Below are 25,536 nucleotides of genomic sequence, written 5' to 3'. Positions count from 1 at the left end.
GGTCCCCGGGGGGTCGGGGGCATTCCCGGGAAAGGAGCCGGACCGGCAGGCTCCCTGTGCTCCCCGGGGACTGGGGACGACAGGGCAGAGCTGGGGATGGATGCACGGGCAGAGGGACAGGCAGATGTGCAGAGGTGCAGGTGGATTTGCAGGCAGATGTGCAGGCAGAAGTACAGGTAGATGTGCAGGCAGAGGTGCGGGCAGAAGAGCAGCTAGAGGTGCAGAGGCGCAGACAGATGTGTGGGCAGATAGGCAAGAAGGGTTCAGGTAAATTTGCAGGTAGATGTGCAGGCAGATGTGCAGAGGTGCAGGCAGAGGTGCAGGCAAAGGTGCAGGTGTCATCCACGTGTCGCCCTGTGCCTTTCATCTCCTGTAACTTCCCACCATTGTTCCAGGCAGGAAGGTCCCAACACAGGAGGGTCCCAAGGCAGGAGGGTCCCAGCAATCCCAATCCCAGCGGCTCCCCCATCCCCTTCTGATGGCAAAAACCAGGCCCCACCTCAGTCCAACTGCCACCAGATCCAATATTTAAAACTTTTAATATAAAGGTTAAGTTCATTATTCTCGATCCTGAGAAACATTTCGTCCGTTTACGGAGCTGTCGCTGTAAACAAAGCACCACAGGCACCAAGCCCGCACCCGGGGCCGGGTGGCAGGCGAGGAGATGGATGTCCCCACGGCACAGGGACAGGGAGATGGGCTGGCTGTCCCCTTCCCGTGGCATCGGGGAGGGCTCAGCCACACGGAACGGGCACCCCGCCACGCCGCTCTCCTTTGGGAGCGAATTCCCCGGGGTGGGAATTGCCCGGCTCCAGGCAGGCTGGGGCTGGACCCGGAGGGGATACACACACACCCCCCCCAGCCCACAGCAAACCCCTGCACCACCTCCCTCTCCCCTCCGCCCCCAGTGCCCGGCTACTCGTTATTAAAAAAAAATTAAAATACAGATATCCCAAAGGAAGAAATAAGCCCCGAAACACCCCCCACGCCTCTGCCCGCCCCTCCCGCCCCGCGTTGCTCCCTTGACACAAGGTAAACTTAAAAAAGGAGGCACCCGTGGCAGGACCCCTCGGGGACACCCCGGGGTGGGCAGCGCCGCGGAGGTCGTGCCGGGGGGTCCCTCAGAGGGTGCCGTGGCCGCGGGACCCCAGGGCGAACCAGCCCATCTTCTCCTGCGCCAGGTCCAGGTCACGCAGGCGGATGCCCACCTCCCCCAGCAGGATGTTCTCCCAGAAGCCCTCCTCGCTCAGCACGCTCAGCCGCAGCTCCCGCTGCTCCAGGTCCCCCCGGGGGATCCCGTCGTACACCAGCTGTGGGGCACAGAGGGACGGACCCTCAGCCACCGCCTGCCCCGGGACTCCCAGCCCCGGCCCCACCCAACCTACCATCTCGTTGTAGGTGGGGTTGCAGGTTTTTCGGGCCACTTTGGTTTTCCTCTTGGTTGTTTTCTGGGGGTCGGGCAGCAGGTAGGTCTTGACGTAGGGGTCGGGGTCGTTGCCGTCCTGCAAGGGGGGCTGTGGGCAGAGTGGGGAGGCCCCGTGAGTGCAGAATGGGGAGGGACCCCCACCCTGCTCCCACTGGGCACTGGGCACTGGGCACCAGGCACCTACCAGCCCCCTGATGTGCATCACCATGATGAAGAGCTTGTTGTTCTTGTAGGAGATGGAGAGTTTCACCTCCCCGCCGACCTTCCCCAGGGAACGAGCCCACGTGGCGTCTGGAGAGGAGGAGAGCAGGGGTGGGGTGGGATGGCAGCCCCCCACCATCACCCCTCGCCATTGCCTCCCTCCATTGTCCCCCCCCCCTCCCTACCTGCCGGCTTTGGGGTCGGGTTGGTGCCAGCTGCCTTCTCGTCCCGGGGTAGGGGGTGGAAGAAGGTGTAGATGAGGTCACACTGCAGGGGAGGAGGTGACATTAGTGGTGGCTGTGGCGTCCCCCCCGTTCGGGGCACGGGACACACACCAACATTCACACAGCGCACTGTCCCACCACGCTGGTGTCTCTGGCACTGCCCCCACCTCCCCGCAGCCCCCTGCCCCAGCTGCCCACCTCTGCCACCTCGGGGGCCGCGTGGATCAGGTGCCAGATGTAGCCGTTCAGCTCCTCCTTGCGCCGCTCGGCCACCGCCTCGCCCCGCGAGCGCCCAATGACGAACCTGCTGGGGAAGCTGCAGGGACAGACCCTCAGCCGAGCCCGGGGGGGGGCTGGGGGGAGCCCTGGGGGGCTGTGGGGCTACGGGGGTACCTGGGCAGCAGCGAGGAGGGGAAGAGGAGGCGCAGCTTGTTGTGCAGCTCCTGGAACTCCTCGAAGGTGCGCTGCACGAAGGTCACCTCGCCCGGGCTCTCCCGCTGCACCTTCACCACGTAGGTCTGTGGGGAAGCAGGGCTGTGAGGTGGGACCCTGGAGTGCCCTGAGTGCACCCTTTCAGCTGTCCCCAGCTGTCCCCACTCACGTAGCCCTTGCTGGGGTTGAAGACCCTCTCGTGGCGGCACAGGAAGACGTCGCGGATCCGGCCGGACGTCTTGAGGGTGTGTGTGCGGGGGGCGAAGGAGAGCGTGGGACGGGCGTCTGAGCCCGTGAACTTCATCTGCGCCAGGTTGTGGATGAAGAAGTTGAGCTTGGTGGCCACGCTGCCCAGGCTGGACTCGATCAACCTGCCAACAAGGCCACGGTGTGCTCAGTGTGGAGCCGGTGCTGCTGTCCCTCCATCCTGCCCCTTCGCCCACCCCTGTCCTCTACCTGGTGAAGTAGGTGGTGGCATCAGCATCAGAGTCCTGTGGCCTCAAGGCATCGTAGACGTACTTGAGGTCCTCCAGGTCGGAGAGCTCGGGGATGCCACAGGACAGCATCTGAGAGGCAAGGCGGGGGTGAGGGCAGGTGGCGGGGGGACCCCTGGGAGGGGGGGAAGCTGCGGCCCCCCCGGCTCTCACCAGCCCCAGCAGGTTGAGGAAGAGGTGGGTGTGCTTGCGGATCAGGTTGTAGGCCTGGCAGCACAGGTCCACGAAGTCGTGGAAGCGGCTGGAGGGCTTGTCCCCGCCGTTGATGACATAGGCCATGTCCGAGGTGAAGACAAACGGCGCCCGGTCCCTGCGCCGGGGGAGAGGAGGGACAGAAAGTGAGCACGGACGGATCCCACACCACCGGGATGAGGAGAGGGGAGGTCACCACTACCAGGACAAGGAGAGGGGGCTTCGCCCACCAAACCCCCCCTGGGCAGAGGGAGGCACCCGAGGCTTTTCTCACCTCTTGATGTTGCCGAACATCTGCGCGTGGCCCAGGAACCTGCCGAAGTCGATGTGGAACATGTGGCCCGTGGTCTTGAGCATGATGTTGTCGTTGTGCCTGTCACAGATCCCCAGCACGTAGGTGGCCACGCAGCAGCCAGCGCAGGAGTAGATGAAGTTTTCCACGGCCTGGGAGGGAGGGAAGGAGAGAGCAGGAGTGGAGAAAGCCTGGAGGCGATGGGAAGCGAGGGGGTCTCATCCCTGGAGGGGGGGACATAAGCAGGGACGCTGCCAGGCTCTTCCTCACCTTCTCATACTCGTCCTCCTTGGGGTTGTGTTTCTGCAGCCAGTCTGCCAGCGGCCGGTCCTTGAAGGAGCCCGTCACGCCGTGCTCCACCTGGATTTTGCGCAGGGTCTCGGCGTTGGGGATCATCTCCACCATGCCTGGCAGCCGGGACACAGGGTGAGACCCTTCCAACCCACTCGGGGGGCACCGAGACTCTGCCACCGCCCAGGCACCGCCCAGCCATCACCACTGAGTGACAGCCCTCAAAGCCACGCTCCTGTGTGGGCTGGTGGGGTCAGACCAAAGGTGGATCACAAGTCCCCACGGGGCCTCCTGTGCCATCACCAGCCCCATGAGCGGCCCGGTGCCCCCCCCAGGATGCCCTGACCCCAGCTCACCTCGCCCACGGCCCGTGGAGAAGCAGCGGAAGATGACCATGCGCATGTCCAGCCCCTCCTGCACCCAGATCTTGTTCATGATCCGGATCATCTGCAGCGTCAGCATGTCCTGCCGCAGGTCATCACCGCACTGCCAGCAGGGGAGAGCCACCAGGGACAGGGGAGAGACATCAGGAACAGGGGAGAGATGTCAGAGCCATGGGAGAGACATCAGAGATAGGGGAGAGACATCAGAGGCAGGGGAAGGGACATCAGAGGCAGGCGGCAGTGGAGGCTGAAGGTCAGGGGATTGGGATGGTCATGCCAAGGGTCTGGGCATGGCCAAAGGTGCCAGGTGCCAGGCTCACCTTGAAGATGACTCGGATGTTTTCCCCCAGGGGATCCACGTTCTGGAAGGAGAGCTTGAGCGGGACGGCGTTGGAGTTGAAGTAGGAGCAGTCCTGCCACGGGAGGAAGGCACAGCCCGTCAGGGCGAGCTGGGAGCGGGCACAGGAGACCCCCCCAGTGCCCCCCGGGTCCGGCACTCACCCGGGGCACGATGCCCTTCACCAGCAGGCTGGGGCTGAGCGGCAGCCGGCACGAGCCGTGAGCCTTGAAGAACTGCTTCACGTCCTCCAGCCCCTCGCGGAGGATGCCCTGTGGGGTGGGCACGAGGCGGGGGTGGGCATGGGATGGGGTGAGATAAGGATGGGTGTGGGATTGGGGGGGTAAGGGGCAGGGTGAGCATGGAATTGAGTGAGCACAGGATAGGGTGGGCATGGGATGGGATGGGATGGGCATGGGATTGAGTGGGTATGGGATGGGGTGGGCATAGGATGGGATGGACACGGAACATAACGGACGTAAGACAGGTTAGGCATGGGATAGGATGGGCATGGAAGATGGGTGGGCATGAGATTGAGTGGGCATGGGATGAGGTGGGCGTGGCATGGGTGGGTATGGGATGAGGGGCTCATACCCAGTCCAGCACCCCCTGCCAGCAGCCCAGCACCCACCTGGCGAGCAGAGGGGGCGGCGTCCCGGACCTGCTGTGCCAGCCTGGCCAGCGTGCTGACCAGCAGGCACTGACGGTCGAACTCCTCCCTCAGCCCCTTCCCGCAGCAGCACAGCAGGGCCGCCAGCAGGTACTGGTACCGGATGCTGAACTGGGAGTCCTTGAGCCCGTCCTTCAGCAGCCTGCTCGGGGCAGGGGCACGGCGGGTCAGGTGAGGCCCAGGGGACCCCCCCCTGCCACCCCCAGAGCCCCCCCAAACCCACCAGAAGAAGTAGTGGGTGATCTTGAGGTCGCAGATCGCTCTCTTCATGAGGAAGCGCACCAGGGGGCTGTCCAGGTAGCACTCGTACTTCAGGGCCTGGGGAGGGCACAGCGTTGGGGCACGGTGGGACTGGTGGGCACCCCGTGAAACGTCCCGGTGCCACCACACACCTGGACCAGCTGGGGTAGGTAGTCCAGCAGCTCCGCGTCGGAGATGGAGTCGATCCACTGCACGGCCGTCCTCCTCACCTCCTGGTCTGGGAACCTGCACCCGGGACAGGAGTCACGGGGACAGCACCCTCAGCACCCCCCACGCAGGGCGGGTGGCAATGCCACAGTGTGCACCCTCCCACCCACGGCCCAGGGGTGGCTTACGTGGCATGCAGGAGCCCCAGGGCATCCTGGTGGCTCATGGAGGTCCACTGGCCGAGCAGGGCGTAGATGTCGGGCAGGCAGGCCCAGTCCCAGCTGGGGGCACTGGCCAGCAGCATGGGCAGGGCCCCGGGCTCAGCGTGGCAGTGGCACCGCTTCTCCCAGAGCCGCTGCCGGTCCACGTCCGTCAGCCTGGGGGCGAGGGGGGGGGCATGGCATGGGGGGCACGGGGCTGGGGAAGGTCATCCCTGTGCCCCCAAAACACAGGGATGGGATGGGCCTGGCCGTGGAGGGAGCTGGCATCCCTCTGCCCCTGCCATGGATGGACTGGATGGGGCTGGCAGACTGGGGAGGTGTCATCCCTCTGCCCCCCACCGAGCACGGTGTGTGGGATAAACCCCTCTGAGCCCTCCCTGCATCCCCACCACGGCTCTACCCGTGGGAAGGAGGGGCTCATGGACAGCAGGACTGTCCCCCAAGGCACAGCCAGGACCCCCAGGCACAGGGGGTCCCCCTGCCCAGAGACCCCTGCCCACCCCACAGGTTTCTGCTCAGTGGCACAGCTGCTGACACCTGATCCCCCATTTACGGACCCTTGGCTGTGCCAGGCTGGACGAGGGGCTGGGCAGCTGTCCCTGCTGAGGGGACATGGCCAGAGAGGGGCAGCTGGGGGGGGCAGAGCTCAGGAGGACCGATGACAGCTCCAGAAAACACCAGCTCCAGCCTCATCCCCACCAGAGGCAGGGGCAGACCCTCAGACACCCCCTGTGCATGCTGGGGGTCTCTCAGCAGTGCCCCCCCTCCCCAGCAGGGTGATGCCACCCCCATTTATTCACCAGTAGAGCGATTTCTTCTGCATGGCCTCCCGCAGCTGGCGCTGCTCCTCCTCCCCCAGGCTGCCAAACTCGTAGCGGGGGCTGAACTCGGCCGCGGGAGGGCTGGTGAACTTCACCTCGAAGGCCGAGGTGGGGAAGTCGATCTGGGGCAGAGGCAGAGGGTGAGGGGATCCACACGTGGAGCTCGGGGCTGGGGGGGTGTCCCACAGAACCCCCCGTGCCAGGACGTACCTGCAGGATGACACTGTCGGGCTGGTGGAAGTTGGGGGCACTCGACCTGGCTCGGGAGTTGTCCTGGGTCGCTGGCCACAAGCCCAGGAGTTTCCTGCCACAGGTCAGGACCCTGGAGGAGGAAGAGGAGGGGTGAGAGCCCGGCAGTGGGGGCAACTCTGCCAGGGCATGAGGGTGGCACCGCTGCAGTGGTGCTGTCCCCACACTGGGGACCCCACAGCACTGGGGACCCTCCCGTGCCCCCTGGGGATGCCAGCACGGCCCCTTGGTGGTGGTGGGACACCCCACGTACTGCCTGAAGTTGAAGAGGGGGGTGGTCACCCAGCCCAGGGCCTCGGGGACCCGCCGCTGCTTGTTGGTGTCAGAGGAGCTGCCTGGGGGTGGGACGGGCACAGCGAAGAGTGTGACACTGAGCAGCGTCTCCCGTGGGAGATGGTTCACCTGGACTGGGAAGCAGATCCTGCAAGAGAACGATCAGAGAGAGGCTCAGCCATGCCAGGGACGGGCGCTCCCCGCACCCCATGGCTCCAGCCCCCCCACCCTTGGGATGCCAAACGTGCCCCGGGACAGCCCAGCCCTACTGACGCCTTTACTGCTGGCACAGGGGTGCTCCGTGACCCCACCACGGGATGGAGGTCCCCTGCCATGGGTAGACACCCTGCAGGGAGCAGTTGGGTTTGGGGAGAGCCAGCTGGTCCTATCCCTGTCCTGGGAAGGTGACCGCAGGACAGGGGGGCCTCCACTGACCCCCCCCACTGCTCACTGACCTTGTCCCACGGCCTGGGGGGGCCGTGTGGGACCCCAGGGCTGAGATTCCTCTCCGATTCCTCTCCTCCTCCTCCCAGGGAGCCCAGGGTGGCAGCTACATCCCGGGGGAAGGGGGTTGCTCGCGGCCGTCCCGCCAGGCGCCTGTCCTTGGGGGCACCGGCACCTTCTAAAATTATCCCGTCCCATCCCCACCTCCCCGCACACTGCGAATGCCAGGCGTGGCGAGGGCCCGGCACGGCCTCCCTGCCTGCTCCCGGGGCTATTTTTGGAGCAGATCCCCTTTCCCGGGTGCAACAGGCAGGTCCGGAAGGGCAGAGCTGGCACTGGGGCCGCTGCTATTCCAGGGGATGACACAAGAGCTTCCAACACCCAAAAACCAGGGAGAGGCACAGAGAGGAGCTGCTGGAGCAGAGGAGGAGGAGGAGGAGAAGGAGGAGGAGGAGGAGGAGGAGGAAGGCAGTGTGGCTGGGCATGGCACTGGGACCCCCGTGCCCACCCCGCGGTTGGGGCACTGCCTTACTGCTGGTCCCAAATGATGAGGTGGAAGAGGTATTTGTAGACGTGGGCCTTCCTGGTGAGCAGGGGGCTGCACAGCTCCTTCCCGCCGTGGCTGAGGGAGCAGGAGAGGTAGAAATCTTCGTAGCTGCGAGGGCAGAGAGGGGGCCATGAGCTGGGGGGGGGGCAGAGGAGCTGGTACCCAGGGGGCTGCCCCGCCAAAAGGAGGATGGAGGTGGTGAACCCAACGCCTTCCCCAGGCCCGGGAAATGGAGGGGGCAGAGCTGGGAGCCCCCCCCCGTTCCCAGCACCATATGCCACCGCACATCCCGTCCCCCGGGGGGGCGGCGGGGGGGCCCTGCCATGTGGCAGGTGCCGAGCGACAATCCGGGCAGGGCGGCGGGGCGCCGGGGGTCAGGGGCTGCCGGCATTTCCCAGGCTGCCGCCTTTGTTCGGAGCCAGCCACCAAGGGGAATACATTAAGGGCAGCACAAAGGCGAGGGGTCCCCGGCGGGGCGGCTGCTGCCGGCGCCGCTGCCTCGCCCACCCCGCGCCCCCCATCACATCCCCCCCCCGGCCCCCCGCGCCGGGCACGGGCACCGAGGCACCGAACAAAGGGCCCGTGGGGCGTGGGGCCGCTCCGTGGGGCCATCTGTCACCTCCCCCGGGGGCGGTGTGGGACCGGAGGGATGCGGTGGGATCCGTGGGGTTGGGATGGGGAGAGCACAGATCCTCCCCCCGGCACCCCCGGGCTCGCGGTGGGATTTGAGGGCGTCCTGTGCAGGGCACAGGAATTGGACTCCACAATCCCTGTGGTTTCATCCCAGCTCAGGATATTCTATAATTCTTGGAGTCTATAATCCTACCCTGGAATCCCAGTCCAGGAGGATCGGGGTGGGGTAGCCCTTGCCCCTGGGATCTTCGGGGATGGGATGGGAGAGCACAGCAGAGCCATCCCACCCAGAGCTCGGCTGAGCATCCCTCCCTACCCATCAGCACCAGCATCCCCAGGCTCAGGGTGGGATTTTGGGGTGCCCTGAGTCGGGCTCAGTGATCCTTGTGGGATCCCACTCAGGATATTCCATTTCCCTTTCTCTGACACACCCTCAGAGCCCCATAACGAGCCCTTCCCACTCAGGATATTCTAACATTCTCTATTCCCGTCCGGGGATCCCAATCCAGGAGGCTCGGGCTGGGTTAGCCCTTATTCCCTCCGTGCCTGTGAACATCTGGGACAGGAGGACGCTCCTCCAGGGGAGGGCCAGCCCTGCCCAGGTGTGTTGGAGCCACCCTTACCTGGCAGCCCAGGTGATGGGGATGCGGTGGGTGGCATAGACGGTGAAGGACAGGGGGCAGGAGAGGAGCTGAGCCTCCTGTGCCACTCCCAGCTCCCGGCTCCCGTGCACGGCCGGCTGGAAGTCGGCGTTGAAGGTGCTGCAGTAGAGCTCCACCATGTCCAGGATGGCGGCTGTCAGGCTCTCCACAATCCGCTCTGAGGGAACAGGGACAGGGATGAGCCCCCCGTTGGACCCCACTGCCTCCCAGGACATCCCTCGGGGCCGGGCGTGGGATGCTGGAGGGACCCCAGGGCAGGTTTCCTCCAGGACAAAGTAATGACAGGGAGAATTCCAGCCTTCCCATTTGGAGTTCACACCAAGGAACAACAACCACCCCCCCAGAAACCTTCATTTTGGTTTTTTTTTCCCAACCAGAACGCTTTCAAGCACGTTGTTTTTTTTTTTTTTTTTGGCCTTGATAATTGAAAGGGGAGGGGCTTGAAGATTAAAAGCACCACGAACTCCAGCCCAGAAGGCGGGGGGTGGGGGGAGAAGGAGAACAGAAATACCTCGATTTTCCCTCTTGGCCAGGACATTTGGATCCTGTTGAGGAAAAAAAGAGAAACCACAGGAGCCCCCTGAGCGCCAGCCCCGCGCTGCCGGGGGAGCCGAGGCGGCCTTTACGTAACCAGCCCTGGCTGCCAGAGCCAGGCAGCTGCCTGCTCCCAGATAATTCGGGAATTTTCCACGTGGTGCAGCGGGAGGAAGCGGGAGGAAAGCAGCCAGATGTGACAACGTGCTTCCCCTCTGCAGCCCCTGGTTGAGCCACCCCCTTTCCCCCCCACTCACCTTCTGGATTTTGGGCTGCATGCGGGAGGGGCAGGGGGGCATCTGGTTGAGGGCTGCTGTGATCTCCTGGGACTCCACGGCTGCCAGGGCGTTGCAGATGGCCATGACAGACTGGATCACCCGCTCTGCCTTCAGGGGGAAGTCTCCCTGGAGGGCAGAGAGGGGCTGATGTGGGACCCCTGGGCTGCTGAGGGGGCAGGGGCTGCTCCCTGGCACACACCCGGCACTGGGGGACGCATCAGTCTGTGCTTCAGTTTCCCCTATTTTCCCCTGTCAGGGGAGGGTTAGGATGGATTTCAGGAAAAGGTTCTTCCCCCCCCAGAGGGTGCTGGGGCACTGACCAGGCTCCCCAGGGCAGTGGGCATGGCCCCAAGGCTGCCAGAGCTCCAGGAGGGTTTGGACAACGCTCTCAGGGACAGGGTGGGGTTTTGGGGTGTCCTGTGCGGGGTCAGGAGTTGGACTGGCTGATTCCTGTGGGCTCCTTCCAGCCCAGGGTACTCCATGATTCCATGATGATTCTATGATTCGCAGCCACTCCCTTCCTCTGACACCCCCTTCGAGCCCCACAACGAACAGGCCCACAGCAAACCAGGCAAGGGAGCCCCCCAAACCCCCCCTCCAGCCCTGCTGCTCACCTCGGCCGCCAGGAAAGCATCCACCTCGTTGTGGAAGGTGTCGAAGAGGAGACTCAGGGCCTGCCTGGGGGACAGGGAGCAGAGCTCAGCCCCGGCCAGGCGGGCCCCTGGAGTGGGGGACCGGTCCCGCTGCACCCCCCTACCTGCTGATGGTCTGTTTGATGGGCCTCTCCTGCAGGTGGATGTAGTGGTTGAGGGTGGAGGGGCTCTGGTCATCGCTGGCCTGGGGATGGAGAGATGCTGAGCGGGGATGTCCCCACCACGGGGGGATGGCACAGGCACCCCCCGATGCCCCCCCGCGCCCCCGGCACCCACCGTGCGGGCCAGGTCGCTGCGCACCCCCTTCCTCCTCATCAGCTGCAGCCGGATGTCCGTGTCAAACTTCCTGCAGTGCTGGATGTGCTCGTGGCTGCCCAGGGCGTGTTTGCTGCAGGGACACCTCACACTCATCCCATGCCATGCCCCAAAATCCCGCCCGGGCCGCCCCATCCCAACATCCCGCGGCCAGGCAGCCTCGGCTGGGGTTCAGGGCGGCCTCCTGGCCTGCAAACAGACCTTTGTGGCACCAGGAAACCCGGAGAATGAGCCATTGTTTTCCCTCCTTCCCCTGCGCCCTGCACAGAGCCGTGCCCGGCCCTGCTGGCGCGACGGGGCCGGGAGCGGAGCAGCCCGTCGTGCCAGGACGTGCCCGGCGGTGCGTGGGAAGCAGAGCACGGATCCGAGGAGCTGGAGGATGCTCTGGCTGGCAGCAGGGCTGGGGTGAGCCCCGGAGCAGGGAGTGACAGCCTGATCCCACTGTGCCTACCGGCATGGGAAGCCCCCCTGGAGTGGGACCCACTCCGCCATCCAGACCCGCTTCCTCTGCTGGCTCCGGGGAGAAGGAGCCAGTTCAGCCCTGGCTCAGTCCCAGGGGAAGCCAGTGACAGCAGCTCAGCCTGGTTTGCAGAACTCAAGGGCCCGGCTGGCTCTGCAGGGGGGGTTTGGCACTTCCAGCATCTCCTCTGCCACGGGAAGATGTGGGAAGAAAAGACCTGTGACAAAGGGGCTTTATGTCCCAGGGCTTTCCCAGAGACCCTTTGAGGGCCCCGGGAGATATGTGGAAATGTTCACTGGGGACTGCCCTGCTCCGTGCCCGGGATGTTCCCTGTTCCCTGCCAAAAAAGCAGGAGCTTCGTCCCTTTGGGAAATGCCATCCTGGATGGGTGGATCCACCCTGCAGCTGGGTGATCCCTGGCAGCCCTGAGTCTCCTACAGCAGGTTCAGAGATGCTGCTGTACCTACACACCTGTACACACGTGTACACACGTGTACACATGTGTACACACCTCTACACTCCTGTACACACCTGTACACACGTGTACACACCTGTACACATGTGTACACACCTCTACACTCCTGTACACACCTGTACACACGTGTACACACCTGTACACACCTGCACTGGGCTGTTTGGAAACCCACGGGCTCAGCACTGACAGGAACAGCCCCTTTGGGTGGCCCTGGAGCCCCTTTGGGTGGCAGGAGCAGAGCTGGGCTCTGCCCCGGTGCCGTGCAGCCTCTCCCGGTCCCGGCAATTCCCAGTCGTCCCTTTAGGGCCCAAACCAGCAGCTCCTGGAGGCCATGGCAGAGCTCCCACCGAATTCCCGGGGCAGGGCCAGGCCCAGGGCAGCTCTCCAGCTGCAGGAGCTGGCTCGGGCCCGGAGCTGTGGCTGCTGCATGTCCCTCTGCAGGGAGCTCTCCCGAGCCTCCAGACCCCCAAACTCACGTGGAAACTCAGAATTCCTCCAGGAAATGCAGTGAGGCAGGGCAGGAGGGATCCCCATCACCCACCCCTGGCTCTGCCCAGCGCAGCCCTGATCCTCCTGCGCCCCTGACATCCCTTTCCCACCTCCTCCTGGAATTTAACCAGGAGAAGCCGGGCTCCGCTCAGTGACACGGCTTGTTATTAATACTCCTCCAAAGAGCTTTTTTGGCAGCTCCCCGCTCTCCAGCCCGTTTTCCAGGCGCGTGGGGGAGCGTGACGGACACCCTGCCACCGGGAAAGATGCTCCCAACATGCTGCTTTTGGCAGGAGCACCGACACAGCTCCAGAGGCAGCAAACGGAGAGCAGAGGCTCCCATGGTGCACGCCAGGATCAGCCCTGGACATCCAGCACACCCTGCCAAGGCCATGCTCGGGTCCTGGAGCACCTGGGCCGGGTTTTGCTGGGTTTGTGCCCCCTCCCTGGCCACTCACTTGTGCAGGAATTCCTCGAGGCCACAGATCTTGAGCAGGAAGTCCTCGACATCCACGGCGTGCAGCTCGTCGTGGGTGTAGCACAGCGCCTGGTAGATGAGCAGGTCCACGGTGGAGGAGCCTGTGGGGAGGAGGAGCAGCCCCGTGAGCCCCTGGGGGGGGGTGGGAACGGTGGGATCCCCCCCCAGCCCTCACCGGGGGGGTCACAAAGGGGTTCCCAAGAGGCGTGGGGCACTCACAGTCGCAGGTGAAGGTGAGGGGCTCCCGCAGGCTGTCACACACCACTGTCACCTTCAGGCTCACACCGTGGCCCAGCTGCTCCGGGCTGAGGTTCACAGCGTTCCACACCAGCCCCGTGAGGGAATAGTCCTCGGTGCTGGAGCTGGAGCGCAGCCTGTGGAGGCAGGGACGGGTCAGGGACGCTGCCCGGGTTTGGGGTTTGCCCCAACCCCTTAAAAACGCCTGTTTTGGGGCATTTTTGCAGTGGGAGCTCCTGCCTTGGCTGGGTACTCACACATCCAGCATGTGGCAGAAAGCAGCCACCTCCTCGTCCCGCTCCTCGGACACCTCGAAGAGCTCGTAGCCGTTGGTGAAGGAGTGAGGCCGGGGGGCAACCTATGGGGCAGAGCATGAGCCCATCAGCTGGGCACCACCTCCCTGGGGCTCCAGCCCACTGGGATGGGGCTCACTGCATCCCCCCAGGCACTGCCCCCCTGGGGTCACTGTGGTGGGGGCAAAGTGGCTCTGGCAGCAGCACAGGGGGACGTGGGCTGGCATGAGGGGGAAGCTGTGGCAGGTGGGCACCAGCCCCAGGATACACCAGTGGCACCTTTCCCATGGCTGGGAAAAGGGAGAGCCCACCACCCACCCAAAAACTGCCCACTTCCAGACCTGAGGATGGGCAAGGACTGTCCCCAGGCCATGGGGGTGCTGCAGGGGACCCCTGCCCGTGCCCTGCCCACTGCTCTCCCACCACAGTGCCGGGGCAGGTGGCACTGCTGTGCCAGGCCCCCCCTGGTGTGGGGGTCCCGGGGGCTCCATCTCTCTCTGGCAGCAAACAAAGGCCCCTCTGTCAGAGCAATTAACCCAGGCAGCAGTTCCCAGGAGGCACGAGGAGGTGGGGAGCGCTGCAGCCACTAAAGGCAATTTTAATGCTCTTTTATAATTAGGTTCTGGCACTTAGAAAGCCAGGAGTGACTTCGGGAGCCCCTGCTGTGCCCCTCGCCCCGCGGGGAGGGGGGATCCCTGAGGAAGGTGACTTTTGCTGTCATTTGTCTCCTCCTCTTGCTGGAGGCAGGATGAGCTGTGCCACAGCTGGGGCTCTGCCCCTGCCACGGGCATCCCAGCAGGGACAAGGGATGTGGCAGCCCCGAGGGTGGCAGTGCCAGCATTCCCTGACGCCTCTGGGAGCAGCGGGAAGTTATCCCACTCACCGCTCAGGGAAGAAGGGAGCTGGGACTGGAAAGGATGCTGTGAACCAACAGGAAAGGGATCTCCCAGCTCTCAGGAGGAGACTCCCATCTCTTTCCAAAGGATCTGGTGGCGTTACATGAGCTGGCAGGACATGGGCCCATTGCAAATCACCTACAGGCTCCGGAGAGCTTGGCACCAGCATCCCTGGAGCAGCTCCAACCATGGGACTGGGCACTCCCAGTACCCTCCAGTGGGCACTGGGCTTTGGCTGCAGAGTCTGGGATCCAGCAGTGTTTGGGCACGAGGGTGAGGAGAGGAGGCAGCACATGGAACACCTCACCCACTCGGTGGCAGCGGGATCTCGGGTGGGATCTGCCCTGCTTGGCTCCCAGACCCAGTTCTCCCACCCCAGAGGGTTTTGGCCGTGGCTGCATGATCTCACACCCCTGGAAAAAGTCTGACTGATCCCTGGGGACGATGTCTCTCCACACAGATCCCTCTGCCCACAACACAAACCCACCCGCAGCAAAGGGCGTGCAGCAAACCCACAGTTCACAGCCCAGCACTGGGTTCCCAGTTCCCAGCTCCATCCCAGCCCCATTCCAAGCAGGGAGAGAGGAGCCTCTCACCGGGTCGACGGAGATCCTGCGGTTCTTGCCGGGCGCCAGGTTCTTCCTGCTGCCATACGTCCGCGGGGGCACCTGGGGGGGCATGGTCTTGCTCCGAGCCACCGGCTTCCCGCTCGACTCCTTCTCCAAGATGCTCCTGCCCTCCTTCCAGCCCCGGGAAGCTTCCCTCAGCACCCCGGACTCGTAGGTGGACTTGAGGTTGAGGCAGGTGATGGCGTCGATGCCGCCGTAGCCGCCGAGGCCGAAGGGATCCTCCTCGGAGATGCGGCGGCCGAGCAGCTTGTCCTGCGCCCGCTCCTGGGCCGCCGAGAACATGTTGATGTCCCTGGGCTGGGGGCCTTTGGAGGACGGCAGGGACCCCTTCCCCAGGCGCTGGCCGCCCTCGGGGGAGCCCCAGAGTGGGTGCCGGGGGGGCAGCGGGGGCGGCGAGAGCTTCTTGGGGGAGCCACCGCCGTTGTGGGGTGAGGTGCCATTGAGGGGCTCCCCGAGGAAATCCCCCCCGGAGCCCTCGAAGATGTAGAGGTAGTCCCCGCTCAGGGGGCCCTTCAGCCAGGGCTGGGGGTCCGGGGGGCACGGGGGGCTGGGGCCGGGGGGCGCGGGGGGGCCCTGGGGCTCGGCGGGGCCGTTGGAGCTGAGCGCGGGGTCGGAGCCGGACAGGCCCCGCGCCGCCTTGATCCCGGAGCAGCCGTTCCTGTCGGCGGGGTCGTCCCAGGAGATGAGGGGCCGCTCCCCCCGCTGCTTGGCCCGGCTCTCCTCCTTGTCCTGCCGCAGCCGGGACAGGGCGTCGTATTCCATCTGCAGGGCCTCGGCCAGCGCCAGCTCCTTGCGGCTGATGCCCAGGGACTGCCAGCGCTCGCCATGGCCGCGCCGCGCAGACATCGCTCCCGGGAATCCGCGCCGCTTCCTGCCGGGATGGCGGGTCAGGAGAAGGCCATGTTGCTGCTCTGCTGGCTACCTGTGGGCAGGGCAGGGTCAGGGTGCTGAGGGTGGGCTGAGGAAGGGGCTGCAAGAAGGATGGAGAGGGACTTGGGACACGTGGAGTGACAGGACAAGGGGGAACGGCCTTAAACTGAAGGAGGATGGGTTTAGATGGGATATTGGGAAGAAATCCCTCCCTGTGAGAGTGGTGAGGCCCTGGTACAGAGAAGCTGTGGCTGCCCCATCCCTGGAAGTGTCCAAGGCCAGGTTGGACAGAGTGTGGAGCAACCTGGGCTAGTGGAAGGTGTCCCTGCCCATGGAAGGAAGTGGAACTGGGTGAGTTGAACATCCCTTCCCACCCAAACCATTCTGTAATTCTTTGACCCTCTGATAAGGAAGGCCAGGCTGGCAGCTGGTGGCACAGCCCTTCCTCTCTGCCACGGAAAGAAGGAAACATGCAGGGGCTTAGCAAAGCCACAGGGTAAAAATAAAGATTTTGCTGCTTCCTCAGGACCTGATGGCCACCAGCCAGGCAGTGCAGGCAGGGCAGGCAGGGCAGGCAGGGCAGGCAGGGCAGGCAGGGCTGTCTGGCCCCAGAGCAGCTGTTGGGGCTATTGCTGGAACCCGACGTATTTCCCCGAAGACAAAATAAGCCCCAGGTTGGGGAGGGCCTGGGGCTGGGGCTGCAGCTGGGGCTGAGTCACCCTGAAAGCCCTGGGGAGCTGCCCTGGCACGGGCTGGGCAGCTGTGCCCATGATCCTGTGGCATCCCCAAGGAAGGGCTCTGAGCCCCCTGCTCAGCTCAGCACCGTTATTGTACCACCTGATGAAAAATCAGCCCTCGCCAGCAAAACGAGGGAATTCTGAGAGAGCATGGAAAAGATGAGCAGAGTAAGGAAGGTCTGAGGGTGGGTGACAGCATCCTGCCTCCAAACCCTGTTTTGGGAGAGGCCCAGGACAGCTTGGAGCTCCCACTGCTCCCTGGATCCTGCTGCTGTTCCCCAGCACCCACCAGCCTGGGCACTGATGGACACCCAGAGCACACTGAGCTCTAATAACCCCCTTGAATGGATCCCCCCGAGCCTCCCCCCAGCCCTCAAAATCCAGCTGCTCCACAGCACTCAGCTGTGCAGGGGAGAGCAGGAATGGCTGGACTGGGATCTGCTCCCTGGCTCCCGACCCGGCGCCTGCAGAGGGTGATGATTGCAGCTCGTGCTCCCCAGGGAAGGATGTGACACCTCCTCTTCCCTTCCTAGCAAAATAAATAACTAAATGGATGTTAAACAGAAGAGTGGAGTGAGCCCAGAGCCCGGGGGATGGCCAGGACCTCAAATCCCTGGAGCTGAGAGGCAGCGGAGTGTTTTGGGGCTCTGGCCAGGGTTGGCTCGTGAGCCTTGGGACACAGGGAGGACACGGGACCCCTGTTGTCACCCTGGGCTCTCCTCTGCACCACACTGGGCTCTGGTTGATGCTCCAGTTCAGGGGAAAAGGGTGCAACTGCCCCTTCCCAGTGTTTTTGCTGTGGAAGGCACCGCCGAGGGCTTTGGGCATCGCTGAGCTCGCTGTGCCCACAGCTGGGGGGGGGAGCAGGAAAACCCTTAACCACAAAATGCAGGAGCAAGGAGAAGGCTGGCAGACCCTGCTCTGATCCCAGGGATGGAGGAGCCCATCTGGCCCCACGTGTGCCCCCCACATCCCACCCCAAGCACGGGGCAACCACGTCCATCCTGGGCTGTACCAGTGACCACCCTCCTCCAGCCCAGGAGAGCAGCACCAGTGTCACCAGGCCGGTCCCCTGTGGTGTCACTGTCCCCTCCCAGCCCCCCCAGACACGTCACCCCCTCCCCAGCCTCCAGCAGGCCCCCCTGACCCCGGGGTGTGCAGGACCAGATGGCTGCTAATGAGCCTGGTCCGGGCTCCACATCTCCAGGCTGATCCATCCCCTCCCCAGCACAGCCTCCCCCAGCCCCCAGCACCAACCCAACCAGCGTTTCTGTGCTTTCTGACTGGAAAAAAACGGCTCCAGGGGGGAATGACAGGCTGAAAATGTTCCCTTCCCCAGCTTTTCAGGCCCTGCTGGCAGCTGTGGGCTTTTCCTGGAAAAACAGAAATCCCAAAAGCTGGCAGTCCCGGGCTCCTGGAAGCCGAACAAAGACAACGGGCTTTTAACCCAAAAGCAATAAACCCGGAGTGATTTTTGTGGCTGACAAAGCCACAACTCCACTCTCATCTCCAAGAGAAACATCTGCATCTTGCTGACGTTCTGAGGAGAGAAATGTCCCCGTGGGGTCGAGCCCAGGATCCCGGTGGGATGGGGCTGGAACTGCACGTGGGGACGGGACTTGGGGCGGGAACAGGGATGGGGAGGAAGGTCCAACCCTGACTGGTCACAGCAACCCCCCAGTGCCAACACCAGCCAGGGAAAAGCCACGTGGGGGGTGGGAGGGGTCTGCCTGCAAACCAGGGAATGTCACCTGGGCTGGGGACACCACGAGCACCCCCAGGCAGGTGGCTCAGCCCCTTCCCTCACAGTTGGGGCAGCAGATGGACCCTGGAGGTGGAATCCACATGGAAGAGCCCCAAGCTCTCCTGGTGGCCCTCCAGGGGCTCGTCCAGGGGCAGGACTGGTGCCCAACCAGCGCTCCTGGGGTTTGATGAGAACTTTAATAATCCCATTGTTACACTGGGGAGGTTTAGGGGGGCCCAGTCCTGCAGCCCTCCTGTGCCCACCCCTGCTCCTGGCAGCTGAGCAGCATCTGCTTGGTGAGGGGACACCGAGCAGGATCCCAAGGGATCCCACGGGATCCCATGGCAGAGCCAGCCCTGACTTGGGGCACAGGATCCCAGGGCAGAGCTGGGGGGGCTCCCTGTGCCCCTCATCCCTCCATCCCTCCCTTCCCCCTCACAGGCAGCTGCGCTGGGAGCACACGGACATCTGGGAGGACATCAAACATCCGAGGGCGAGGAAGCAAAGCCCTGGAGGGGCACATTCCCGGCGGTGGGAGCGGGATGGAGGTTATGCCTATCAGGGAGACAATTCACTCCCATTTATAATCCAGTGGAGGGAGGAGCGGCCCTGAGAGGGATAAAGCACCAGCCTTCACCTCTGGGGCTGGGGGTCCATCCATCCATCCGGCTGCTCCCACCCAGCAGGGTGAGCCACGGCATTCCCAGCCACTGGAATGGCCCTGAGCAGGGTGAGCCACGGCATTCCCAGCTGCTGGAATGGGGACACAGAGCTAGCTGCTCCTGGTTGTCCCCAGCCACGCTGTCAGCGGGGTGACAAAGCTCCCTGCATGCACTGGATCCTGGGACATCCCCTGGCAGCAGGGATGCTCCAGGTCCTTGTCCCACAGAGCTCATGGCATGGGGGGAGAGGTTCCCAGGGCTCCCAGCGGCTCCAGCACCCCCAGAGCAGGTGGAATCCACTCCCCTGCCACCTCCAGAAGAAACTCTCTGGTCTCCATTCTCCTTTTCCCCTTCAAAACAGGAGGGAAATGGGGCATTTCAGGATCTCTCAGGCAATCCCAGGGATTGTGCTCCTGGGTTTCCAGAGAGGGTGGGAGCTGGATCCCCCCACCAGGAGCTGTCACCAGCCTTTTTCAGGAGTGGGGTAGGAAGGGCCTAGAGCTCATCCCTGTCTCCCACGATCCAGCCCCACTTCCAACCTGTTGCCTTTCAGCAGGAGGAGTTTCTTCCTCTTCCAGCTGATACATCTCCTATTAATAGCAAAGTCCAGCCTGGTCCAAGCTCTCTGCTCTCCAGAGCAGGCAGGATGTGAGGCTGGACGATGCCAAAGGCTCTTCCATCATTTTCTACGTATTTCCACCCTCGGGAGGAAATCCTGCCCTGGGAAGGTGGGTCGGGTTTGGGACGGGAAAGCCCCGACTCGGGGCAGCCAAAGGAGGGAGCTCCTGGAGGCACCTCCTGGAGCCAAGTCCTGGATGGGGACAACGGAGGGGACACGGGGGGGTCCCACCAGGGTGGGGTTGGGGGGGGATGTCAGAGCCCTGACTGCAGCGAGGTGTGAGAGCCACGCTCTGAGATCCACGGGAGGTGCTGAACCTGCCCCAGCACCTGCAGAGTGCAGGGATGAGCAAGGTGGGACCTTCCCTAAAGTCACCAGCCCCCCCAGTGACCCCACGGTGTCCTCACACACTGCAGACCCCTCACCTTGATGGCAGGGCCAAGGCCCTCCTGACACCCAGAGCCCCCCTGACCCCGGAGCTCACCCACGCTCAGACTTTCCAGATTACTCAGTCTGTGCTGCTCCAGCGCCCACCACCCTCCCCAGGGCCGGGTTTTTGGGGTGCTGGGCCCCCCTGGGGGACGTTGGAGGTCACGCCAGGCTCTGCCCGGTGCCAGCACTGCCTCCTATGCAAATCTTGGCTTCCTCCCTGGCACCTGCCCGGCTGCACCGGCAGCGCTGGGGTGGCACAGCCTACCTGGGGTCAGCAGGGGAAGGAGGGGCTGGAGCCCCACAGACGCCCTGGAAAGCTGAGCAATGGGAAGCACGGCACAGCCTCGGCGCTCCCCGCCACGCCAGCACCCACGGGAAGCATCCTGCCTGCTCACAGGAGCTGGGATGAGCTGGGAAGCAGCAGCACTGCCCTCCCTGCACGCCCTGCCCTGTGTCCCACATCCCAGTGCTCCAGGTCAGCCCCAGGGGATGGATCCCACTGCTGTGGCAGCAGCTGTATCCGTGTCACATGCTCCTAAGTGTTCCCTGTTGCCATGGGGCTCTCCCTGACCCAGATCCTGAGCAGGATCCACAGAGGACACGGATCCTCCCGGAGTGCCCCGAGGACGTGCAGCAGCAGGGGAGCACCCCCAGCCCACAGCACCCTGCCGGGGTGCAGGGACCCCACAACACTCAGCAGACCCAGCCCAGTCTGCAGTGGGAACCACCTCCCTGGGCTGCTCATCCTGCAGGATTCCTGTGCCGTGGGAGAGCCACAGCCCAAGGACACCCACGGACACAGACCGGACACACACACGGACACTCCTCACTTGGGATGGGACTGGGGGTGCTTGGGATGGGGCTGGGGGTGCTGCTGCTGCTGCCACAGCCCTGCTGGTCCCTCCTCGTGGGACCCCCGGCCTTTGCAGCCCCCCTGGCCTCGCTCCCCCATCTCCAGTCCACAGCCCGGGGCATCCCTGAGCTCCCACATCCCGGTGCATCCCGGCACAGGGAGCACCCGCTCCCACTGCAGCATCCCCGGAGCAGGGGCTGCAGGGCTGCGAGGGCAGCTCCTCAGCTCCTCCGGCTGCATCCTCTGCCCGACCTCGCCGTGGAATCTGGGAGGCGCGGAGGTGGGGCAGCACCTCGCCGGGGCGGTTATCCCGGGAGAGCCGGGCGCCAGGCAGGTTTCCTCACCCCGCAGCTCCCTGTTATCCCGTCCCTCCCGCTCTGGGAGGGAAGGATTGATTTTCCTGGTCACGCTGGTGCTCGCTCGGCCCGACCCAGATCCCGGGAACAATCCCATCCCTGCTCGGCCTCACACACACGAACAGCTGCGGGCAGCCGGCAGGAGCAGCTCCCACATCTCCGGAGTTTGCTCCTCGTGAGCGTTCCTGCGGTCCCGGCTCCAGAGGGATGTTCTGCGGGAGCAGAGGGAGCACCCCAACATCCCCCCAGCACCCTCACGAGTGCCTCCTGCCCCCAGCACCGAGGTTTGGTGGGATGAGCTGACTCTGCCTGGCCGCACACGAGGGTTGGCTTGTCCCTGTCCTTGTCCCTGTCCCTGTCCCTACCCTCTGATCCAGCGGGTGGCATCCCTGCCCATGGCAGGGGGGTTGGAACGACACTATCTTTAAGGTCCCTCACGACCCAAACCATATCAGAATTCCATGACCCCCATCCCTTCCCCATCCCTGTCTCCATGCCTTTTCCACGTCTGTCCCCATCCTTGTGCCGGGGGGAGGCTCTGCCACGCCGGGAGGGGACGAGACCCCCACCCCCCCTCTCCCCTTTGCCGATGACCAACTTTGCGATTTCTCGGGGACCATTTAATTGTTCCCTTCATACAAACACCCCAACTTTCCTCTCCCTGCGGCCCGAGGGGACATTCCAAGATCCCCGACCCCGCACCGTGCCCGGGGGGGGAGGGGGGCAGCCTCGGGTGTCCCCCCCCCATCACCGCCGCGAGGCTTTTGGGGTTCCCAGCGCTGGAGCAGCACAAGGATGAGCCGGAGATTTTGGGAAGCGCCGGGAACGCCTCGCAGCAGCGAGCGGGACCCGCATCTCCTCCGGGAGGGGAAATTATTAATATAGATAAACGCATACATGAAAAATTCTCTTTTTTTTTTTTTTTTTTTTTAAGGGGACGAGCCGAGCCCCCCCCGGGGCCGGGGCCCCCCCCCCCCGCTCCCCGCGGTCCCCGCGGTCCCCGATGCGGCCCTACCTGCTCCGAGCGGCTGCGGCGGCGGCGCCGGGCGGGGGCCGGGGGATGCGGGAGGAGCCGGAGGGATGCGGGAGGAGCCGGAGGGATGCGGGAGGAGCCGTGGGGAGGCGGGAGCACCGCGGCGGCGGTGGAGGCGGCGGACAATGGCGGGCGCAGCGCGGGGCGGTGCGGGGCCATCTCCCGGCCGCTCCCCGCATTGCACAGAGCCGCGGGCAGAGCCCCCCGCTTGTCCCCCGGGATGCTGCCCCAGCACCGCCGCCCCCGTGTCCCTCGGTCCCCCCCTGCATGGCTCTGGGATGCTCCTGGTTCTCCCCGCGGAGCCCCCCAAATGATACCCCCGTATCCCCCCCTGCATATCTCCAGGATGCTCCCAGCTCCCCTGACGGAGCTCTGGGAGTTCTGCCCCTTCATCTGATTCAAAGAAACCTTTGAACAATCTGGAAAAGCACTTTTATTACGGCCGGGGAATGCAAAGGGGCAGGTGTTTTCCCCAGTGCACTCCACTGAGCAAAGGAATACCATAGCTTTTTATACAGTTTGAAAGTAGCAAGTTTAAAATTATCTATACACACACTCTTTTTGCAGTCTGCCTTATCTAAATAGACACTTAGTTTTACCTCCCATTCTTACCATTATAGAGTAGTTACATAAAGTTTTATAATTTCAAACAGTTTCAGGTTCCCCACCCCTCTCTACATGCTAAAAAGCCTTCCCTGTTCCCTAAGCTATTCTATCTTATTAGCCCACAGTTTGGGCAGAAACTTTTAAGCAGTTTTACATTTTGCAAAGTCACACTTACATAGCTAAATTAACACAGCTAAATTTTATTTCATTTTCTATTTCACATCCCTCGTTTTCCCCCCCCTGCATTTTCCCCGGGACTCTTCCAGCTCCGCCCACGGAGCCCCGGGGACGCTCCCCCCGCGTGTCCCCACCCCACATCACCCCCACGTCCCGCATCATCCCCACCGCGGGATGGTGGGTGGGCGATAAACCCCCCCCTGCTGCTTTGCCCTGGCCCCTTCCACCTCCCCCAACCCCGGGGGCATCCCCATCAGCACCCACCTCCCCCTGGGGGTCCCACCCCTCCTTTGGGGAGCTACAGGGGGGTGCTGGGACACCCCACAGCACCCACTGGGACCGGGGGGCTCGTGCTGGTCCCCAAAGCCCCCCAGGGTCGGTGGGGACACACTCCTGCCACAGCAACCAGACACCCGGGCTTGGGGGGCCACAGGGGCAGGAGGACCCCTGGTGTGGGCAGCAGATGTGCCAGAGCCACGGCAGCCCTGGCTGGGATGTGTTTTCCCTGGCTCTGGCAGACAGGGATAACGGTCACCTCCGGAATCCCAGCGCTGCTGGAGAGCCACGGGCCGTGCTGGGAGGGCTGTGGGTCACAGCTGTGGTTTGGGTTTAGTGGCCACAGAGATTATCCCTGTATTATATATCCCTGGGTATTATCCCAGCCTCCCTGAAGGCTCCCCAGGAGATGGGAGGTATTGCAGGATTCATCACACCATGTGAGGGGATGCTGGGATTTTGGGGTCCCTCAGTGTGACCCCATTTCCCACCAGGCCTTAAGAGAAAAGTGGCCTCAGCCAGCCTCATATCCGACTGAAAAATCCCACTGCACCCACTTCTGATGGGAATTGTCACCTGCAGTGTCGGGATGAGCTGTGGCTTGGCTGGAGAAACCCAAAAACCAAACCTCCCCAGCACCCCGTGTCCTGAGACAACAGCTCATCCCCTGACCTGGGATTATTCCCTGTCCTTCTCTTCCCACTCGACCTGACCCCCTTTGAGCCTTCCCAGCTTTCCCCCCCAGCACACCCAATTTTGCTGTGGGTTGAGGGGCCAGGGTGACCCCCCTTCCCAAGGCTGTCAGTGAGGACCCCCCTCTTCCTACACATCCCATGTGAGGACCCCCCTCTTCCTACACATTCCACAGGCAGAACGAGGGGCAGGATGAGCCTGTTCTTTGTGTCTGAGCTGTACCATAACCATGGCAAGTGTCCCTGGGGCTGGGGGGAGAGGCAGGAGAGAGGGGATGGGGCAGGGTGTGCAGGCAGGGGGGTGTAGGCAGGAGGGGGGGTAGAGAAGGGTGTTGCAGACTGTGGGGTGTAGGCAGGGGGGGGTTGGCAGTGGGGTCCAGGCAGGGTGGTCCAGGCAGATGTGGTTCAGGTGAGGAGAGCAGGAAGCAGAGCGCAGGCAGAGAATGCAGGCAGGGGTTAAAACAGAGGGGGTTCAGGCAGAGGGGTACAGGCAGAAGGGCACGGGGGGGATTAGGCAGAAGTACAGGCAGCAGCTCAGCCCATGGACAGCGGGATAAACCGGCAGCGCAAACCCGAACACCAGAGCCCGGATAGCTCAGTCGGTAGAGCATCAGACTTTTAATCTGAGGGTCCAGGGTTCAAGTCCCTGTTCGGGCGCTTAGGTTTTTTTTTTCCTCCTCCGTATTATTTTTTCCCCCTCTAGAGCCTTTTTTACACCCGCAGAACCGCCGGTGCTTCCCCGCCGAGGGTCCCGATGCCCCGGGAGAATCCGGGCAGGGAGCAAGAAAAAAAAAAAAAAACCAACGTAGACGGGAAAACTGAAACCGCCCGAACAGGGACTTGAACCCTGGACCCTCAGATTAAAAGTCTGATGCTCTACCGACTGAGCTATCCGGGCTCTGTATCGCTGTGCAGGGACAGCGCTTATGAGGGAGAACACAGGGACAGCCCCGGCTGTGTGTAGGGCAGGGGCGGCCCCACGGCGTGGGATCCGTTCCCAGTGTCTCCCCAGATCCAGAACAACCCCCCCCGCACTTCGTTCTTTACACGCAGCAGTTCAGGCACTTCCCAAGCACAGAGTTAATTGGGGCTGGTATTGAATTTCCACCCAGGTTACGCGACCCCAGCTCCCTTGTCAGGGGAAGGGGCTGTGTAGGGACAGGGGCTTATTGACCCCTAGGTGGGATTTTTAGGGTTGTCACAGAATGGTTGGGGTTGGAAAAGAGCTCTGGAAATCGATTCCAACCCCCCTGCCGAGGCAGGGTCACCCGGAGCAGGTGACACAGGGTGGGGTTTATAATGAAGTTTATTGGGTGTTATAATGCCCAGGTGGGGTTTATAATGTCCAGGTGGGTTTTATTATGTCCAGGTGGGATTTATTGTGTCCAGGTGGGGTTTATAATGCCCGGGGTGGTGGGGGGGTTATAACAAAGACAGTTCAGCTCTAGGGCACAGGAACTTCGAGTATTTTGCCAAGTCAGTTATGTCTGCACAGACGCACATTGACATTTTGATTTACTGCATCCCTAAGGCTTGTTAATT

General features: G+C 63.4%; 1 protein-coding gene and 2 non-coding genes across 3 annotated transcripts; 1 reads left to right on the top strand and 2 right to left on the bottom strand.

Annotated features, from left to right (window-relative positions):
- Window positions 1–521: 521 nt before the first annotated feature.
- PIK3C2B (phosphatidylinositol-4-phosphate 3-kinase catalytic subunit type 2 beta) lies at window positions 522–15,783 on the bottom strand. Its single transcript, XM_027659883.1, has 32 exons — window positions 14,905–15,783; window positions 13,377–13,477; window positions 13,102–13,256; window positions 12,863–12,983; window positions 10,942–11,053; window positions 10,770–10,849; window positions 10,627–10,690; window positions 9,992–10,138; window positions 9,712–9,745; window positions 9,162–9,357; window positions 7,891–8,013; window positions 6,895–7,062; window positions 6,603–6,714; window positions 6,372–6,514; window positions 5,539–5,727; window positions 5,335–5,428; window positions 5,166–5,260; window positions 4,904–5,084; window positions 4,437–4,544; window positions 4,256–4,348; window positions 3,909–4,038; window positions 3,532–3,668; window positions 3,244–3,413; window positions 2,931–3,087; window positions 2,740–2,849; window positions 2,453–2,654; window positions 2,245–2,369; window positions 2,050–2,167; window positions 1,813–1,894; window positions 1,611–1,717; window positions 1,386–1,514; window positions 522–1,310 (listed from the first exon to the last, which is right to left on the bottom strand). Exons 1-32 carry the CDS (start codon window positions 15,781–15,783, stop codon window positions 1,122–1,124), a joined length of 4,851 nt encoding a protein of 1,616 aa, XP_027515684.1. The 3' UTR covers window positions 522–1,121.
- An 8,795-nt stretch (window positions 15,784–24,578) lies between these two features.
- On the top strand, window positions 24,579–24,651 carry TRNAK-UUU. The gene has a single exon. It is a non-coding gene; the product is annotated as a tRNA-Lys (tRNA).
- A 168-nt stretch (window positions 24,652–24,819) lies between these two features.
- Window positions 24,820–24,892, bottom strand: TRNAK-UUU. Its single transcript has one exon. It is a non-coding gene; the product is annotated as a tRNA-Lys (tRNA).
- Window positions 24,893–25,536: the final 644 nt, after the last annotated feature.

Source organism: Corapipo altera, unplaced genomic scaffold, assembly GCF_003945725.1.
Source record: "Corapipo altera isolate COAL_440 unplaced genomic scaffold, ASM394572v1 77b, whole genome shotgun sequence".
NCBI lineage: Eukaryota > Metazoa > Chordata > Aves > Passeriformes > Pipridae > Corapipo > Corapipo altera.
This window is presented reverse-complemented; position numbering and strand designations above follow the sequence as displayed.

What these genes read in the sequence shown, in the direction of transcription:
- PIK3C2B (XM_027659883.1), bottom strand. Translation starts at nt 15,783, where the DNA reads ATGTCTGCGCGGCGCGGCCATGGCGAGCGCTGGCAGTCCCTGGGCATC. An exon ending in GCAGGATCTCCGTCGACCCG is followed by an intron (nt 13,478 to 14,904) that starts GTGAGAGGCTCC and finishes TCTGCCCCATAG; the next exon opens with GTTGCCCCCCGGCCTCACTC. An exon ending in CAGAAGAAATCGCTCTACTG is followed by an intron (nt 5,728 to 6,371) that starts GTGAATAAATGG and finishes CCTCGCCCCCAG; the next exon opens with GCTGACGGACGTGGACCGGC.